At 45.7% G+C, this 18,549-nt stretch overlaps 1 protein-coding gene across 4 annotated transcripts in view; it reads right to left on the bottom strand.

Annotated features, from left to right (window-relative positions):
• WDFY4 (WDFY family member 4) overlaps nt 1-18,549 on the bottom strand; it is a 286,883-nt gene that overhangs the window by 76,227 nt on the left and 192,107 nt on the right. For all 4 annotated transcript variants that reach the window (XR_011997478.1, XM_025989725.2, XM_072739274.1 and 1 more), the window contains exons 44-47: nt 11,824-11,972; nt 7,703-7,823; nt 5,767-5,852; nt 4,057-4,119 (exon numbers count right to left, since the gene is read on the bottom strand). Coding sequence is in view for 3 of the 4 variants with exons in the window: in XM_025989725.2 (XP_025845510.2) it covers nt 4,057-4,119; nt 5,767-5,852; nt 7,703-7,823; nt 11,824-11,972 (419 nt within the window). In the remaining variant the exon portion in view is untranslated. The remainder of the gene's footprint in view (nt 1-4,056; nt 4,120-5,766; nt 5,853-7,702; nt 7,824-11,823; nt 11,973-18,549) is intronic.

Below are 18,549 nucleotides of genomic sequence, written 5' to 3'. Positions count from 1 at the left end.
CAAAAACCTACAGCAAAATCCAAGATTCTTGGGCTAGTTGAAAACTCTCAAAATGGACTGCACACTTCTATCAGAGATGAGAAGTTCATGTTCACTAGAATGTCTGAAAAGCAGATAGGTATTTTTCGAGACTCATTGTGGGGATTGGGCATTGCCCTTAGTAATCCAAATGGAAAATAATCAAGTTTGCTCTAGGCATGGGGCAATGGCCAGCCTAGGCCTCCGAAGGCTGAGGGCCATTATTGCCTTTCCTATCTGAAACCCCTGAAGATCCAGTGTGGCTGGTGGGAGAAGGACTGGAGAGGAGAGATGCATGAGGTCTGAGAGCACAGCCAGCCCCCTGTTTTAATCAACATTTCCAGATACATGCCTACACATATAGCAGGGAATGCTAAAACTAAGTGAAGGAATTAAAGTATTTATTGAGCATCTACTGCGACAACTAAGATTGGTTTGATCTCAAAGCCCACTGCTGGCTGTTGCATCACAGTCTCACCAGGTCCCAGAGCCTAGGACCAATGATCCGTCTGGGGCTTCTTCATTTTGGAAAGCACACCTTCCATGAGCTTAGATAGCCATTCCTCTGGCACTATGCATTGTTCCCAATTGACTCCAGGACTTCCCATCTTTATGTTTCCCAAGGGCCTCCATGCTTGGAGCTGTTCTGGGGTTGTGCCAGGCAGGCACAGAATGGCCCTGAGAGATCCTGCTCCAATGGGCTCAGAGAGCCATCATAGAAAAAATAAACTAAATGGAAATAGCACAATGCTCAGTTGTCCGACAAGTGCAAGGGGGTACCTCATCCCTATGAATGAGTGAGGAGAAATTTCCATACCTTTGACTCATCTCAGGCCAAGAATTTTCCTGACACTTAGCATTCATTTTTGTACAAACCCCCCAACTTAGTGGCCATAGCCACAAGTTAGCTCCTCTTCTGTGTTCTTCCTTCTGCTTTTCCTTTGTCTGTTCCCCCTCCATCTGGGGCAGAAATTTAGACATAGGTATGCATTGTTGGGGCAAAGCATCTCTAAGACTCTGAGAGCACCAGAATAGAAATGGATAGGGTGGGGCTCACAGTTGTGGGACAGCTGTGTGCCCACTGAGTGATCTCACAGGCATCATTTGTAAGGAAGAGAGTGATCTGTAGAGGCAAACTGGGTTCAGTGAAGTGGCATGTCAAAGTTGATGCAAAGAGAGAGAAATTCCAGGGAGAGAGAAAATGAGTGTACAGCTCATGAGTGCTGTGGTGTCTGGGGGGCTCTCCATTTGGAGCAGTGGATGGCTTTCTGCTTTTGCTGGCCCCCCAGTATTCACCTTTCTTCTGATAACAGAGCCCTGATAATCTTGGGGAACCACCACCCTGTGTGGTCTATGTTGTTGGGTGGGACTAATCCCATCTCCAGAAGGTGGGTGGGCACATGGCACTGATCTGTCCTATGAAAGAACTTGATTAGTTCTGGGATGGGCACTAACCTAATTTTGGAAATCATTTTTTGGGATTTTTGCTAAAATTACTGGAACAGAGCATTCCTCATGTGGTGGAATTCCTAAGTTATTGACTGGAGCTATTGGTTGGACAGCCTACCAAAAATGGAGTCAACTCAAGGGAAATCCTCACTATGAGGTGTACACCTACAGTGTGCTGGGATTTATTGAACCCAGAGATCTAGCCATGTCAGGAGCCAGACCTTTATTGGTCTTCAGGTATGTGAGGTGATGGCGGGTATGTGAAATGATGGATCTGCTTTTTTCGCTTCATTTAAATTGAAGCAGCTTTCCATAATTGCACTAAAATGTTACAGAGAAATTGAAGTATGGACAGTAAAGTTCATATGAAACAATATGAGATCACAAGGGCTGATATTCAGCTAATATGCACAGTTAGGACTGTACCATTATTGAACTACTGAAATACGTCCATTCCAGTTCGTAAACAGTTATCTCTCTTCTAGTGACCCAGCACCTCCTGGGCCTCCTGGACCATTCCCTGGCATGCCATGGACTTCCCCACAAATCTACCAACTAAAGGATTATTGTCTGATACAACAGGAAGCTTCTGCTGGCAGCTACTTCAACTGCTCTTTTGAAGGTCATCGATAATCCCCCTGTTGCAAAATTCAATGGTCATTTCTTAGTTCTTCTCTTGCTTGGCCTACCAATAACATTTGATCACAAACACCATTGACCACTCCCTCTTCGAATATTTGGCTTAAAGGACATTTCCCACACCTGCAGTCCCTCCTATCTTCCTGGCTGTAACTTTTTGATTTCTCCATGTCCTTAACTTCTAAAGGCTGGCATATTCCAAGGTACAGTCCTTCCCATGTGTACTCATTCTCTTGATGATCTTGGCCAGAGTCATAGCTTTAAACACTATTTCAAATTGCCATCTCACCTGGACCTTTCCCTAAACTCTAAATTTATATACCCACTGGCCTACATGACACTCTCAGCTTGACATCTGGCAGGCATCTCAAAACATGTCCAAAGCTGAGTTCCTGCTGTCCACCACACCCCAAAGTTCTCCCTTCACTCTTCCCATTCCATTTTCCAGTTGCTCAAGCCTAAATCATTGGTGTTATCCTTAAGTCCTCTCTCACACACCCCACACTTGATTTGGCAACAAATCCCAGCAGACATGGCTTCAAAACATGTCCAGAAACACAGCACTTCACACCATCTTTGTGCCATCATCTCCTTCCCCTCCCCAATCCAAGACATCAGCATCTCTCAGCTACATTACCACCACAGCCTCCTGACTGGACTCCCACTTCTGCCTTCGGTCTACTATGCTTATTTTTGACACAGAAACCAGAGTGATTCTTTTAAAATATAAGTTAGGTCACATCATTCCTCCAATACTGACTTCTTACTCAGAGTAAAAGCCAACGCCATTACCGAGCCCCCAAGGTTTGCATGAACCAGCTAGCTCTTTCCCCTCTCTTCCCTGCATCCCACACACCCTGACCTCAGCTGAGCCCACTATACTCCCCCGATGGCTTTTGCTTTGCTCGCCCCTGGACCTTGAAACACTCTTCTTGGTTACCTGCATCACTCCATTCCCCACTTTGTTCATGGCTGGATTCAAATATCGTTTTTTTGGTGAGGGCTTCCCTTACCACCCTACCTCTACCTACTTTATCTTTTATACTTATGCTTATTATCTAATACGCTTTTTGTTTCACTCATTTAAATTGCCTTTTTTCTACCTCCCTCAAGAAAATGTAAATTCAGTAAGGACAGGGGAGATGTTGAGTGTTTCGCTCGTTACTCTGCTAAGCAGTAACCACCACATTTAACAAGCTATCAATAAATTGTTATGAATGACTTGGCAGTATCTGTTACATAGTCATAAATATTTTTTTTTGTTTGGGGCTTTTTTAATTATAATTACTTTGAATGCCACTCCTGGGGACACCCCTCTCCACTCCATTCCTACATACTCCTAGAGAAAAACCAGCAACCACCTCTTCTCATTTCATTTCTAATAGAAATAAAAGCACTTACTGATCCTTGAATTAGCCTTCCAGAGAACTGCGTACTTGTAAAAGGAGACCATTTTAGGTGGCTGCAAACATTTCATTTCCTGGCAAGGATGCTCCATATCACAGATTCATAAGTTAATATCTGACTCACATTCTACCAATATGCTAATTGAGCTTCTGAGCTTTCGGAGACTGTCATGTAGGAAGGACAGAGCTGGGATTGCTCACAGCCCCCACCTGGGGGCCTGAGACCAAGGCTGGGCCTGGGTTGACACCACATCAAGCGACTTTCCCCACCCACAATGGGCAGAGGACTACTTCTTGCATTTTGGTCTGAAAAAGTCACAGAGCACATGGAATTCCAAGTCCCTTTGCAGAGGTTTAATCGGCAGAAGGAACTCCAGGAGGAGGATGAGAGGATGAAGATGAGAGAGAGAAAAATGAGGGGGATGGTAGATTGATGTGCTCTTTGCATAACTTCTTTACAGTAGGTTTAGACAAATGAAAACAATCAAAGCAAGGCCAGCACCATGCCCAGAGAGCATAGCTGGACTCCTGCCTGCATCATTACCTTAGATTGAGGGGATCTTCCGTGATGCCTTTCCCCTTCAAGCTGGGTTGGAAAGAGCAGAAGCTAAGAAAAAAAAAAAAAAAAAAGGAAAGGATCATTCCAGCAGCAGAGCCAGGACTCTTCTACCACCAGAGAGACATTTTTGGTGCCAGTCAAAAGGGTAGATACTTGTCTACCTGTCCCCAGGTCATGAACACCAGAACCAGACCCAGGTGTACCTCTGTGACACTCAGGGGCAGTCCCTGGCACCACACATTCTGGCCTTAATAAAAATGATAATAAACAATAATTGATAATTACAATTAAAGCTATGCATGTTGGCAGGTGGGGCCAGGCACTTGACAATTTCATTGCCAATTTCAGCAATCACTGAAAATGCCATCTTATTTAAGGCTCCTTGAGACAGGCCTGGGAATGGTTTGGCCAACATTCACTGCCTGAACTATGGATGTATAAGACTTCTAAGGTTAATTGTGAAAAACTGTGCTTAACACACAGGAATCACAGGGAAAAATGGATGTGAGGTTCTGCATTGCCTCTCTCCTTCTTTTGGCTTGATCTAAAATGGAGCTTGAAGAAAACCTGAAGAGGCCATATAACAGCACTCCTTGGAGGCACCTCAGAGGAAGGCCCACAAGCAGTGGAGAAGTGCCCAGAGCTGGTGCAACTGCCTCTCTACAGGAGTCACCTTCTCCATGCTGGCCCTGCCTTTGGATCGGGCAGCTGGTCCTGGAGCCAGTTACTGGTCAGGAAGGCAACGCTAGAATCTCTGAGATCTAAGTAGGGGTGTCAAATATCACCTCAAAACTCCCAGCCCAAAGTGGAGTTGAATTTAACCACCCCTTCTCGCTTGTCTGGCTAAGAACCTACTTTCCTTTCTGGCCCTTCTAGATTTCTCCATAACTCTGTATATCTGTAAGTTTAATGATGATGAAAAAAATAGCCATTAGTATCAAATCACGTATACACTCACTTAAATTTCTTAGACTGATTCATCGATTTGGAGAAACAAGTTAAGCTAAAACAGCAGGCTTCTCTCTTTAAGAAAAAAAGATGTTCCATGAAGAGGTGGGAAATCAGTTGTTTGGAATTCTTTCCAGTGAAATATGAAATTGGAACAACTATAATTGGCAAGTGGGATCAAAAAGAAAGATTAAGCCAAAAAAAATTATCTGGAAAATTAAAAAAACAAAGCCAGAAGATTCTGGAAGGCCCATTAAACAGCTGGCTTCTTAAATGTGTTGTGTCTACACAAGTTTTTCCCCCTTGTCATTACTGTTCTAAATGACTTCAGTCCATGAAACAGAGCATGTTTCCCAGGATTGTGGGAAGGCACTTCTGCATCTTTCTCTCCACTTCATTACATGATTTTTTCTAAGATTTTATTTATTTATTCACAAAAGTCACCGAGAGGCAGAGACACAGGCAGAGGGAGGAGAAGCAGGCTCCCTGTGGGCAACATGTTACAGGGACTCAATCCTGGGACTCTGGGGTCATGCCCTGAGTCCAAGGCAGAGGCTCAACCACTGAGCCACAAGGCGTCCCCATTCCATGATTTAACAGCTCTGGAGGTCTGGAAGTCCCTCTTGTGTCTAAATCCTGCTTGCCGGGGTTGAGAAGAGTGCACCCGAGAACAGAGCAGAGCCATTTCTGTTCTGTTTTCAGTTCATGATCAGTTTTCTCCTGGAGAAGGATTTTTCAAACCCTTACCTTTTGAAGACTTTACTCCGATCATTGTTGTGAAAGACAAGAAACTTGGAATATCCATTTTGGAAAAAGAGCTCCAGAGCGATGTCCTGTAAAGAGAAACCCCTTTCACTGCTACTGAAGTTGTCTGGAATGGAGAGACCCCAGGGCCTAGAGCCACCAGCTAGGTCTAGGTCAGTAGGTCTAGGTCATTTGGTTCTCTGTGTCAGGCAACTCTTCCGGGTTGATTTTTCCAATCTCCCCAGGAGGTGGGAAGACCTTGGTGATAGTGATGAGTGGGGGTCTCCACAGAATGGGTAGAAAGGCAGGGGGCCTCAGACTTCCTTTGACTGAAGCAGGAAGCAAGGGCCCCACTCCCAGGATGAGCCAGAAACAGACAGAGGAAGGAAAGGGCCCAGGGGCTACCTTCAGACACTTTCGTTTCCACAGTTTGGTTTCCTGAACCAGAGAGTCACCCTATCAGAACATTAAGGGAACCTATTGGGTGGGTACAACTCCCAATCTGGGCAGCACTGTATGAGGACCTACGGACCTGCAGGCACAGGGTGCTTTGCCGAACTCATTTTACAGAGCCAATGTGATGTGGCCAGGCTGACATACCAAGGGTACTTTGTTAATGGATAAATGAACTTTACATAATCTCCTCTTATTTCTTTCCTGCCTCCCTTCTCTCGATTCCAAGCTGTGTAAATAACAGACTTGGAACAGCCACAGAGAGTCTATGTGTAGGATGAGGCTCATGGATGAGATGGGGTCAGGGAGAAAATTTCCAGGGCTGGAGGTAGGCAGGGGTGAGGCCCGGGCATGGAAGCACAGATGGATGCTGCATCCCACAATAGAGTCAGGTCCCACTTCTACGTGGCTGGAAGTGAGCTCTCAGAGTCCAGTTCACTAGGTTCCTGAGCAGAGGGAAAGCATTCATAATGATCCTTTCTAGAATGAGCCCTGCTGAAAGGCATCCCTGAGCTTCAGTGTCAGATAATGATAAGTTAGTCCCCTGGCAGGAGGATCACATGACAAATTATAGACCCAAAGACATTTACCAGTAAGATGCTCTTATGATCAGGGGTATTAGGGCCAAACATTGTTCCCTTGTTGGCCTTAGCAGAACAGAGACATCACAGAGAGGGTGGAGGAGAGAATGGGGCCCCTCCCATCCTACAAGGGTGGTCCCGAATCTTGTCCTCTGCCTGCTGCCTGGGTGGCCTCTGGACACAGAAGCAGCTTCGTTACTAGTAAGGCTGGGCTGGGGAGGCCAGATGTGTCTGGGGCCAGCAGAGGCTCCTCCTTTTACAACTCAAGTGAGAAGCTCCAGGTTGTGTCTGGCTGGTGTCAAAGCCCTGCCTCTGAAGGGAATTAGCTCCATTGGCCCCTGGTGAGCCTTTGGAGGTACTGGGTGAAGCCCTGGGACCCTGCTTGGAGGGGATAATCAGGAGATCTCTGAGCCACTTGGCCCAGGAAATGCCCAGGGAATGTGGAGATGGGTGTGGCCATGGGGCAAGGGCAGAAGTCAGGGGAGGCCATGCATGCCCTCAGACAGGGTAGGCTGACCCTCGACCCTTAGTCATCAGCTCTGCTATGAGGCAATGGAGCTGCCCTGTCCTGTACTCTAGACTCTCCAAAGCCGCTTACGGGTAGGTTAAGAGGGAAAATACAGCAAAGAAGCTGGGTCCTTAATGATGCAGTAAGAGGGAGAAGTTTCCAGCAGCCAATAGCAGGGACTAGGGAGAGAGTGAAGCAGACTTCAGAACTGCCAACCGGGAAACTGGGCCCAACAAAAGTCATGCTCACAGATGTGTCCCAGAGGGCACTGGGCGGTGCACAGTTGTGAGGGAGGTGACAAGGGATGCTCGTCACACTGAGTGGGGGCCTCGCTAGTGTCTGGACCACTGCACCGGGAGCTGCTGCTTGTCCCTCTTGCCCCCTCCCCAGGGCGTACCTGCAGGAGGAAGCGTGCCTGCCGGAGCTCGCTGAGCTGCCCATAGCTGTGACTCTGGCACGAGTACTGGTCGGAGGACCTGTCCTTGCTGCACATGTTGAAGATGAAAGGATCGCTGATGCTGGAAAGGAAACATGACATGCACTGAGAGGGCGAGTGAAGGGCTTATTCCCCTTGCTGCACCTCCGCTGTGCCTGTGGCTCTGCAGACACCATGGGGGGAAGTGCTGCAATCACTGCCAGACAGGAGGCCAGTGCCCTACCTGCCGACTCTTTTCTGAGCTTCTGCCTCTGTCTTTTCTGAGCTCCTGCTCCAGGGTGGGGCACCAATGTCACCAGGTGAGGGGACAGCCTCTAGGGTAGACAGTGGCACAGGGTGCGGGGGTGTGAGCAGGGGGTATAAGAACGTTCTCTGGTGTACAGGGGTCAAACAAGGGTCAAGGGGGTGGGGAAGAGTGAAAGACCCCATTACACACAGAAAAATTTCAGGCCAAAAGACAAAGGCAGAAAGATGAAGGGCCTCCATAAAGAAGCCTGTGTTTGGCGTGGCTTCAGCAACGTGGGGCCTGAGGTGGCCCGGGCACCCCTGAGCCCCAAGGACATGTGCAACAGGCTGAGAGCTCCAGAAGGTCTGGAGGACGCTGGCCACAGCATCAGCGGGGGCCCCCAGAGCACAAGCCCAGAGCCAGGAGCCCTCTCAGAGGTCAGAATGACTCCCCTTGGGAAGAGAAGGAGAGGGGAAAAAAGGAGAGTCATGAATTTGACTCCAATTCACCCCAAAGAGGACAGTTTGTGCACTGGGAGTAAAAACCCCTTTAGGGAACCAGATGGAGCTTTTCAGCACTGATACAAGCTGGGACTTCACAAAAGTGATTTCAGTTATAGACTCACATTTCTGAACTTCTGAGTTACATAGCAAATTTAAATTGTGTACGTGATGGCAAAAGCTCTGATCAAATGCCCTTTTAGGACTTGAAAACTAGAGGGCCGGCCCTCCAGGTACCTCAGCCCTCAAGAAGCCCGTGTTATCAACCACAGATGCAAAGAGCCAAGTACTGAAAGATTCTGCACCCACACAAGGCGGCAATGGGAGAGAATGGGAGAGAAGCCCGCATTCCACCTCCTCGCCACCGCAGCACCGAGGCTGACCCTCCCCACCCAGCCTACAGAACAGCCCCTGGGCCTCCATGCCACACACCCCGGGCGGAAGATCAGTTTGACCCCAGAAAGATCAGTTTGGCCCACAGGTCGGCAGGACTTCTCTCATCGCCGGTGAGTGGGGGTGGCCCAGCATCTGCAGCGCTCAGGACTTGGATTTGTGCATGATGCAGAACGATTCCCGAAGGTGGAAGGGCGGGCTGCTCATGGGGGACAGAGCCTAAGCCCATTGCTCAGCCTCCAGCACAGCCAGCCTCCAGGATGTAGACTCAGCCCTTTGCAGCTCTTCCTGCCGCTTCTTAGAATAAGCCTCTCAGGTCCCTGCTCTGAGCCACATAGCTATAGGTTTGATCAAATACAAATGTGGCTTTTCTTGTGGATGCTTCTTTCTGCTTGGTGCTTTAATTCAAATCTGCTGGCTAAGGCTCTTTGTCCCTCCATCAGGGGCTGAGCTGAGCTACCCCTGAACTTCTTGATTTTGGTCTTCTGGCCTCCAGAACTGGAAGACAATAAATTTTTTTAAGCCACCCAGGTTTTCATACTTCGTTATACACCCTTAGGAAACAAATATAGTCATTCTATTCAGGCAATAGAGGCTTTCACTGAAAGCAAAATAAACCTTCTGGAAAAGTTCTTAACTTTCTGAGAAAGTTCCAAAGTACACAAGTATAATCAATGCTGGAGGATTTGCAGTGTTCTTGAGTTTTATTTGGGATATTTTTATGGTGCATCAGAGAGCCTCTTTCAAGGTCTAGTGCTCAACTATATTCAATTTGATGGCAGTCTTTTAGAGAGACATTTCAGGGTTGCGTTAGCTTTATTTTTAACTGGCTTATTTATGTATCTTCCTTAGTCTCCATGGTCAAAATAAGACTTAATCCCCATTGATCTGACATGATCTAATAGCCAGTCTCTGAGAACCGCATCTCCACGAGTGCTAGCAGTTTCTTAGAGCAGCAGACAAGACCTCAGATAGAAAGTACTATCTGGTTAACAAATACTTCTTTGAGGTCTGGTGACTAAAATTACCTAAGAAATTCCCAAATGATATTCCAGGGTAGTAATCTGTTCTCACTCCCCTCCTACTTGCATTCTAGAAAAGTACATTTCCAGACGTGGAAAGTCTCCTTCATCACTGCAAATCAAATGAGTACATACAATCTGACAACTGGACTTCTATTAAAAGTGCAGATACAGTCAGTTTGATCATGATTACATGCACTTCATAAATACAATTTACCTAATCAACAAGATCTTATCTAACACTAACTCAATTTAAACCAGAGGTGGAGAGTGAAGCAAAGGATTCTACAAGTCATTATAAAGGCATTCCATACATAGAGGTAGAGTAGAAAGCTTTCATCAGCTCTCAGAAAGGGAAGTCTGCAGACTCATTGTCCATATTGATCAGTATCAATAAAACATGAGCAATAAGATGGGATGCATGTGCCAAGTATTAATTTTGCTCCTCCTGCCTTGGAAAAGCACAGAAGACTCATGGCAATCGGTGAACATTTGGTATGAATAAAAGATGGAAATTAGCAGAAAGGAAAAGGCCAAGCATTTTAAAGTAAATCTAAATCAAAGGAAGGTGGGTTGCCATACTCCTTAAACTCTTACTTCCTGCCATCGGCTAGAAATGATAAGGCAACTGGGCGTTAAAATTCTTCGTTATTGGCAGGCTAAGACTCTGATTATTCTGTCAATAGTCTAAAACAGTGGTTCTCAAAGTGTGGTCCCAGGCCAGTAGCATCAGTGTCAGCTAAGCACTTTTAAAATCTCAGGCCCAACTGCAGACCTACCAAACTAGAAACTGGGATGAAGCTAGGTCCCAGAAGTCTGTTTTGACTAGCCCTCAAGGTGACTTGATATTAGTTGGAGAGCCAATGAGTTAAGACATTATCCTGTCATCATTTGAACCTTTGTTAGTCAGAAAAATCAAAATATCTTCATCCAAATCTATTCAAACATGATGATCAAGTGGAAGCATATGACCTGACAGCTGAACTTCCAACAAAAGTGTGAATACAGTCCATTTGATCTTGAATGGGGATCCCTGGGTGGCTAAGCGGTTTAGTGCTGCCTTCGGCCCAGGGCGTGATCCTGGAGTCCCGGGATCAAGTCCCACATCGGGCTCCTGCGTGGAGCCTGCTTCTCCCTCTGCCTGTGTCCCTGCCTCTCTCTCTCTGTGTCTCTCATGAATAAATAAATAAAATCTTAAAAAAAATTTTGATCTTGAATGGTTGTACTTTGTAAATACAAGGGAATTAATGAGAGCTACTGGAACCTGAACAGAACAAATACATTTGATTATAAAGAAGAACCTCTGAATTTCCTGCCAAAGGCCTCTAGTAATAGTTGATGTGAACAAGAATTCTTCACATTTCTATCCAAATCTTGTCCATCCTTCAAAACCCAGATCTCAGCCCATGTATTCTTCTAATAGGCCCACCTTAGCACACTAGCCCCATGTCATCAAGTGTGAGCCCAGAAGAGTCCTCCCATGACAAATATTTTGTATCATGAAGACAGTGTGCCCAAAACTCTTTCCGAAAGAACCTATCTGTGCTGCTGATTGCACTTGTGTGCCTCACTTAGCATGAGGGGCAGTGCCTAATGTTACTCAAGAGTGAGCAATCAATAAGCTGTTGAATGAGTAAGCTGATGCAACTGGATCCATCACCCAAATAACCTAAAGAGAGATTCCCCCTTGTCTTGAGGTGCATTCCATATCACAAGAGGCATAAGAAGCTGCCTCATTGTTACTCAGTCCAGATTTTAGCTTTGGGAAACCACAGCTATAGATACCTGTGTCTTAAAGTTCTCCTGTTTTATCTCATGGCTCAAGTTCAGGCTCAAACCTAAGCCCACAATAACAACAATGTGGGAGGGGTGGGAATAGGGGTGGCTGAGAAGGAAGTGAAGGCTCAGGGGAGAATCTGCTGGGAGAAGTAGGGAACTCACTTGGATAAGCAGTGGCGGGTACAGTAGACATCACCCACAGGAGAGAGTGTGAAGTTCTCACAGATGTAGAAGTGCTGGTGGCCAAAGAGCAGGACCCCTTCGGAGACCAGATGGCCCTGCACAATCACCAGGGAGTACTTCTGTGTCACCTGTAGGGAGACAGCATCAGAGTTAGTCCGTGTGCATGTGAAGCATGCCCATCATCCTTATGGAGGGCAGGAGGGCAGTGACCAGTCACCTACTGAAAGTCTGGAAATAAGAGTAACATCTTGTAAGAAGGGCAGAGCCATTGCCTGAGAGCCACACTGCTCTTCACAGTTTAAGTGGCCCCTGTATACCCAACACCCTGTTTTGTCATTTAATTCACCCAAGACCACTCCCACCCTGACCAAGACACGTGGATTAGTATTTACCGCTGTATTGAGCATATTGACAATGTTCTCTCACTTTAGACCCCTCCACAGCCATGCAAAACATTCTGCGGTTGCAATGAGAAAGATTTTCATGTATGAGCCATCCCTCAGCTACAGAGGTTTTGGAGCTTGGTGGGGAGGGCCAGCTGATAAGTGGTTGGGCCAGGACTGGAACAAGTCTACCTAGATCCACGAGTTTAAGACTGGTCCTGCTGTCTCTCCAAGGCCAAGGCTAGTTCAAGTGTATGCAGAGGAAGCATGTGCTCCACCCACATCCCTTCTTTCAGACTCACATTCATTCTTTCAGCAGCTGGAAATGCTGGCAACTTTCCAGAATCATCTCTGCTAAAGAGAGTGCCTGGCTCTTCTCAGTGGTAGTCTGTAACCAACAACTGGTCACTGCAGGGTAGGAAGAATCACCTGTTGCTTCAATTATACCCAACTCTGAAGAATCACCCCAAACCTACAGCTCTGATGGAATCAACAGAGGCCTTTGCTGAGACTATCTTATAGTTGCACTTCTTCCTTTGCACAATCCTGTGATTGTCACTCCCAGTGAACATCTGGCATGCATATCTTCTGGGCCCATAGCTGGCTTCCTGGGGAGCCTGACCTGGAGCAAAGTCTTGGTATGACCCAGAATTTTGCATGAAGTAAGGACTAAGTGGGTCTTTACATGGAATAAATCCCTGAAAAAGTGAGTGAATAAATGAATTCTAGATTACAGAAACCCAAATGGACCAAGAGTAAGACCAAGGCCAACATTTTCTCAGGGTAATTCTGTGCTAATTTCAGTTACACAAAAGAGGATCTGATTTGTTTATTTGTCTTGAATACCTAACATATAACCACTGTAAACATTTTACACATATTAACCAATATAATCCTTACAATTAGACGAGGGAGGTTTTACTACTGGGGAGAAAAAAAAAAAGAGGTCCCAGAATTAAGAATCTCACCAAAGATCAGTCATCAGTCACCTAGTGGTAGAGGCTGGATTGAAGCTATGCTCCCTGCTTTATGTTGGGAACAATATTGGGACCACCGTGATGAAATCTGGAAAGCAGGCTTTGAATACCAGTTTTTCAACTCATGCATCAATTGGGATCAGCCAAAGTCAGGGCCGAGACCAGAAAGTGAAGATTTGCCAAAGGATTTTTGGCCCAAGATGAGCATTATCCACTGTGATCCAGGGCCAGTCATCTCTGAACTATTTTTCTTAAGTGAGGACTAGCTAAGAGTCCTTGTTCCTAAAATCCAAGCCTCCTATAGGCAGCTGGCTTCCCTGGCCTCTTCTGCATCCACCTTGTCAGAGGACCTGGCCCTCAAACCACCTGCAGAGCCCCAGCTCATCACGGATTCATTCCCAACTTCATTCATTCATCCAGACAGTCATCTATGAGAAAGTCTGTATTCAGCACCTACTACAAGCAAAGGCCTGAGCTAGGTTTTGGAGATAGAGGGATGGACAAGATAAACAAGAACTTATACTCATGGGGCTTAAAAACCAGGAGTGGGGAGACAGATAGTAAGCATACATGTCAACCAATTAATGATCATAAATTGTGATATTTGCTAAGAGAGAAAAACTAGGGTGATAACAATAAGGAAGAGAGAAGCTTGAAGGGGACACTATTTTAGACAACCTCTGAGACCTGATGTACAAAAATGGGGCAGCCATGGAAAACTCAGGGAACATTTCAGGGAAAAGAACATCCAGTCCAGAGCCTAGAGGCAGGAAGGGCAGATCCAGGGAGTAGAGAGAGTCCAGAGTAGCTGAAATGAATTTAAGAACTAGGTGTGCTTAGATACAGGGTTGGGGAGGGGCCTTGGATGTCTTGGTAAGGCCACTGGGTTCTACTCTCATTGCAACAGGAAGCCGTGGGAGGGGTCATTTTTGAACGAGGACATTGGCTTCTGGGTGCAGAGGAGATCAGAAAGAGCCAAGAGCAGAAGGAGCACAATCAGTCATGTGGCTCTTTTTGTGGTCTTTTGGAAGAATGATGGCTTGGGATATAGCAACAGAGACTAGTAGGAGGAAGAAGAGAAGTAAGGAATCTAAGCGAGAAGAGGTAGAATCGACAAGAACTGCTACCAAACTGCAGAGCCAACAATAATAATAAAATCATAATCGGAAGGATGGAGGATGCATGTCTACTTTGGGATTTAGGCAATTAAGTGGAGCTCTTCAGCTTCCCTGAAAGCCTTCCCCAGAGGCAACCACCATCATCACTTTATTGTATTGGAGGATAGCAGATGTGTCACCCCCAAATATGCCACTTTCCCATATTATTTTGAGTTAAAGACACTTAAAAACATCCCATATAAGAAGGGCACTCTGGCCTACCCTTTTTGTTTGTTTATTTGTTTGTTTGTTTGTTTTCCCTGAAAGCAGGAGACAAAACGCCCAGGCGAAAAATGCCCTTCCTATATTAAGAGGAAAAGAACATTCTCAGCACCCTAGACAGAGAGTTTAGACCTAGAGAAATTTGTCAAATAAACCCAGTTGGACAAACCTCCCTTTAACCTCACTAGACTTTGGTTACTTTTTCACAACTGCTGCCCTTTGTTCAACCTAAGCACTCAGCCTTAACCACTCTGGAGGTTCTTCATGTTCCTGTGAAGAGCCCCACATATCCATAAAAGTAAAATCTGTATCATGCTATTGATCTGTTTGCTGTCAACTTAATTTTTAGGCCTAGCTGGAGAGTCTAAGAGGGTAGGGGAAAAGTTGCACCTCTCCTACAGTATATCCCCCCAAAGAGATCCTGTGAATACATGGGATGTTTTATCTCCTTTTCATTTTATTTATTTTTTAATATTTTATTTATTTATTTTTTAATATTTTATTTATTTATTCATGAGAGACACAGAGAGAGAGAGAGAGGCAGAGATATAGGCAGAGGGAGAGGCAGGCTCCACGCAGGGAGCCCGATGTGGGACTTGATCCTGGGACCCAGGGTCACACCCTGGGCCAAAGGCAGGTGCTTAACCGCTGAGCCACCCAGGGATCCCCTCCTTTTCATTTTATACAAATAACATGTTCATATGCTCACTGTTCCACATCTAGTTTTTTCCCTTAATGGCCCTCTTGAGACCCTCCCAAATTGCTTCTTATAGAGCTAACTCTTAATAATAGGTACACAGTATTTCCTTACAAGAAGGTACTAGAACTTACTCAACCAATCCCCTATGGATTCAGGCTGTTTTTGAATGTTTAGATATTCTAAGTGATGCTGCAGTGACACTCCTTGTACATATATCACTTGGAACACACAGGTACATCGGGAGGATATATTCCTGGAAGTCAGACTGTGGATCAAGGGCGTGGTATCTTAAATCTTCCTCTGTTGTCAGACTGCTTTCCTGTGACATGGCACCAATTTTCACCCCCACCAGCACTGTTGGGACACTGTTATGCCAGCCTGTTTATACTTTTCCTCTTATCCCTTTGTACAGAGGAGACCTCATCTTCAAGTTCACACACTGAGACCTAGAGAACCCCAGCCCCAGTACTGGCCTGCATATCTCCAAACCTCCCTACTCCCTGCAAAGCCCACCCTCCCCCAATCTCTGTGCTGCCAATGGCAGGGGCCTGAGCACATTCCTATGATCTCCTGGTGTCTTCCCTTGGGGAGAATTAAGTAACAACCAGAATAAACCAAACCACAAGAAAAATGTCTGGTGAGAGCTGAGTTAATAGCTTAAAAATTGATTCTGCCAGAAAAGAATGGTATTTTAAAACCTAAAAAATGAACCCAAGTGAACTCTTACCTGCTCTTCCATTTAAATTAGCCCTGGGAGGGCTGCCTCCCAAGTTTGTTCATGGTTAAGAAATCCCTCATGCCTTGACTCTATCGATCCCTTTAAAAAAAGAGGAACTTCTACTTCAGAAGCAGAATTTTTTTGAGGTTGGCCAGATGATCTATTATCACTCTCTGCAGGTGGATCACTAAGTATGTGGCCACACCTGGTCCTGTGTATGATAAGGAACAGGTTGCCTGGAAATCCCCAAATCCCAGAGCTGAAGTTATAGGAGCAACAATTTGCCAGGGCATTCCATGGCAGCCCGTGTTCTCCCCTAGAGTCAGACCTCAGTGTGCACATCTGCAAAAGGGGAAGGTTGGCTGGAGGCCCTCTGAAGTTCTTTCTAGCATGATTAGTCTGCAAGCTAGTGCTATGCCCTAATTTGATGGGCAGAAAAAGTGAGAGGCAGAGCCATCATTTGAGGTACCCAGAACAGAGCAGGTGTATACATTTCCTCATATTTGTGTCCAAGATCTACTGCAAAGAAAGCTTTAGCCCTGCTCACATGGATCACGTGTCCCTTTTTATAGACGATCTTTGTAGAAGATCTAGGTGATCTGCTTGCTTAGACTCTGCTATCAATGCATTCCGTTACACTGGCATATGGAATAAGTATTCTGATTTTTCCAGAAAGCACTGACTGCCACAAAAAAGCTAAGTAATAAGGAGAGAGACTATATAAATTCTATTTAGGTTGGTTCCCTATGAACTCTGGCATCTTGATCATTTTAAATGGAGCATTTGGTCATACTAGGAATAAAAAAATGTATCATAAAACAATAGAGATTATTTTTATATTAATTTGACAAATCTGAGAAGAATTATAATGGGTGGATCTCTTTATGGCAGCTCATCTTTTCAGGCAGAGACAAAGAGCAGGGATGCCCCCTGCCTGCCCACAGGTGCCACTTCCACAGGCAAGCCGGTGAACAGCCAAGCCTCCCAGCATTTCACTGCTGGCTCAGAGGAGATCAGATGGAAAGGACAGAAATTGCACCAGTGTAATGTGAAACGTGTTGAGGACTGTTCAAAGCAGAGTCTAGGGAAGCTGCATTTATTAAGGATTTGCTCATTGGCAACTGATGGAAATGGGAACACATTTCTAGCCAGGGCAGCTCTGAATAGTATAGAACCTGGAGCTGTGTGTCTCGGGCATTTATTCAAAGAGAAAGTGTGAGAACCACTTGGGCAGCCTGTTAAAGTTTGTATTCCCAAGCTGCATTCCCAGAGGTTCTGGTTCAGCAGGTCCTGAGTGGGCCCTAGAATCTGCATTTTAATAAGCAGCCTGCATGATTCTGATGCAGGTCATCCGAAGACCATACTTTGAGAAACTGACTCACAGATAGCAGCAAAGCTATGAAAGATGAGGTCTAATCTCATAGCAGCATACTGTTCACAACTCATTCATTTACACATTCATTTAACAGATCTGCACTGAATGTTTAGGTGTGCATCCCATGTACTGTTAGGCACAGAGGGAGACAAAGGACACCTTGAGGGTGCTCATGGTCCAACAGGAGAGAGAATATCAACTATCCCAGTATGACATGGAGAGGGGGAAATACAAGCACCCAGGAAATAGAGGGGGCTGTTGGCCCAGGTAGGGGTGAAAGAGGGGGTGAGCTGACCTCAGAGAAATGGCCCCCAAGGAGGTGACCCCAAGGCTGGGGTTAGGAGTAAAGAGGATAAAATAAGGGGAGAAGCATTCCAAGACACAAAGTCTTGAAACAGCTGAACATGTTTGGAGATCATAAGTAGTTGTGTACAATTAGAATCAAAAGTCAGGTATGAGTGTGTGTGTGTGTGTGTGTGTGTGTGTGTGCACGTGCGTGCACATCTAAGCATGAGGGAGGCAAGTCCAGGGAGGTACAGGGCCAGCTTGGAAGTGGTTTTGTGCACAAAGTATGCCAAATAGAGTTGCAGAAGGTGTTAAGTATGGACACACACAGCTCTGCATCTTAGAAAGTCAGTTATGGGCATTCACCTATATGGGAAGTTACCACATAGAAAGTCACTTCTTCACAGACTTCTTCCCTTGCTATAAATGCCTGATCTTAAAATACCTGGGAAGAGCTTGATGCTGCTCTCTGCTGTCCAGAGTATAAATAACTCCCTTTGACCTGATTACTTGCAAACAAATAAAGCTAATATTTTACATTGCATTTGTATTAAAAAAATAGTTTTAGTTTCTCATGTAATTAAGGAGAACAGCAACAGCAAAAAACAACTCCCACTTGAGTTCTGACTCTCAATTAGACGCTAGACACCCATCTTGCCAAGTGGAGTCTCATCTCTAAGAGCACAAAGGATCATGCCCAATAGCACAGTGGCTGATTCGAGCCCACAATTAACATGCATTAAATGTACTACTTCTCCCATCAAATGGAGCTCTTTGCAGAGAAATGTGTTGGTAGTCCTGGGAATCATTAATCAATGACGCAAAGGTAGCCCAGAGTAATTACCATCCCAAGGATCGCTGGGGGCGATCAGAGCTCCAACATTCACA

This window comes from Vulpes vulpes, chromosome 15 (genome assembly GCF_048418805.1).
Source record: "Vulpes vulpes isolate BD-2025 chromosome 15, VulVul3, whole genome shotgun sequence".
NCBI lineage: Eukaryota > Metazoa > Chordata > Mammalia > Carnivora > Canidae > Vulpes > Vulpes vulpes.
The sequence above is the reverse complement of the archived record's forward strand: the minus strand, read 5'-3'. Positions and strand labels throughout refer to the sequence as shown.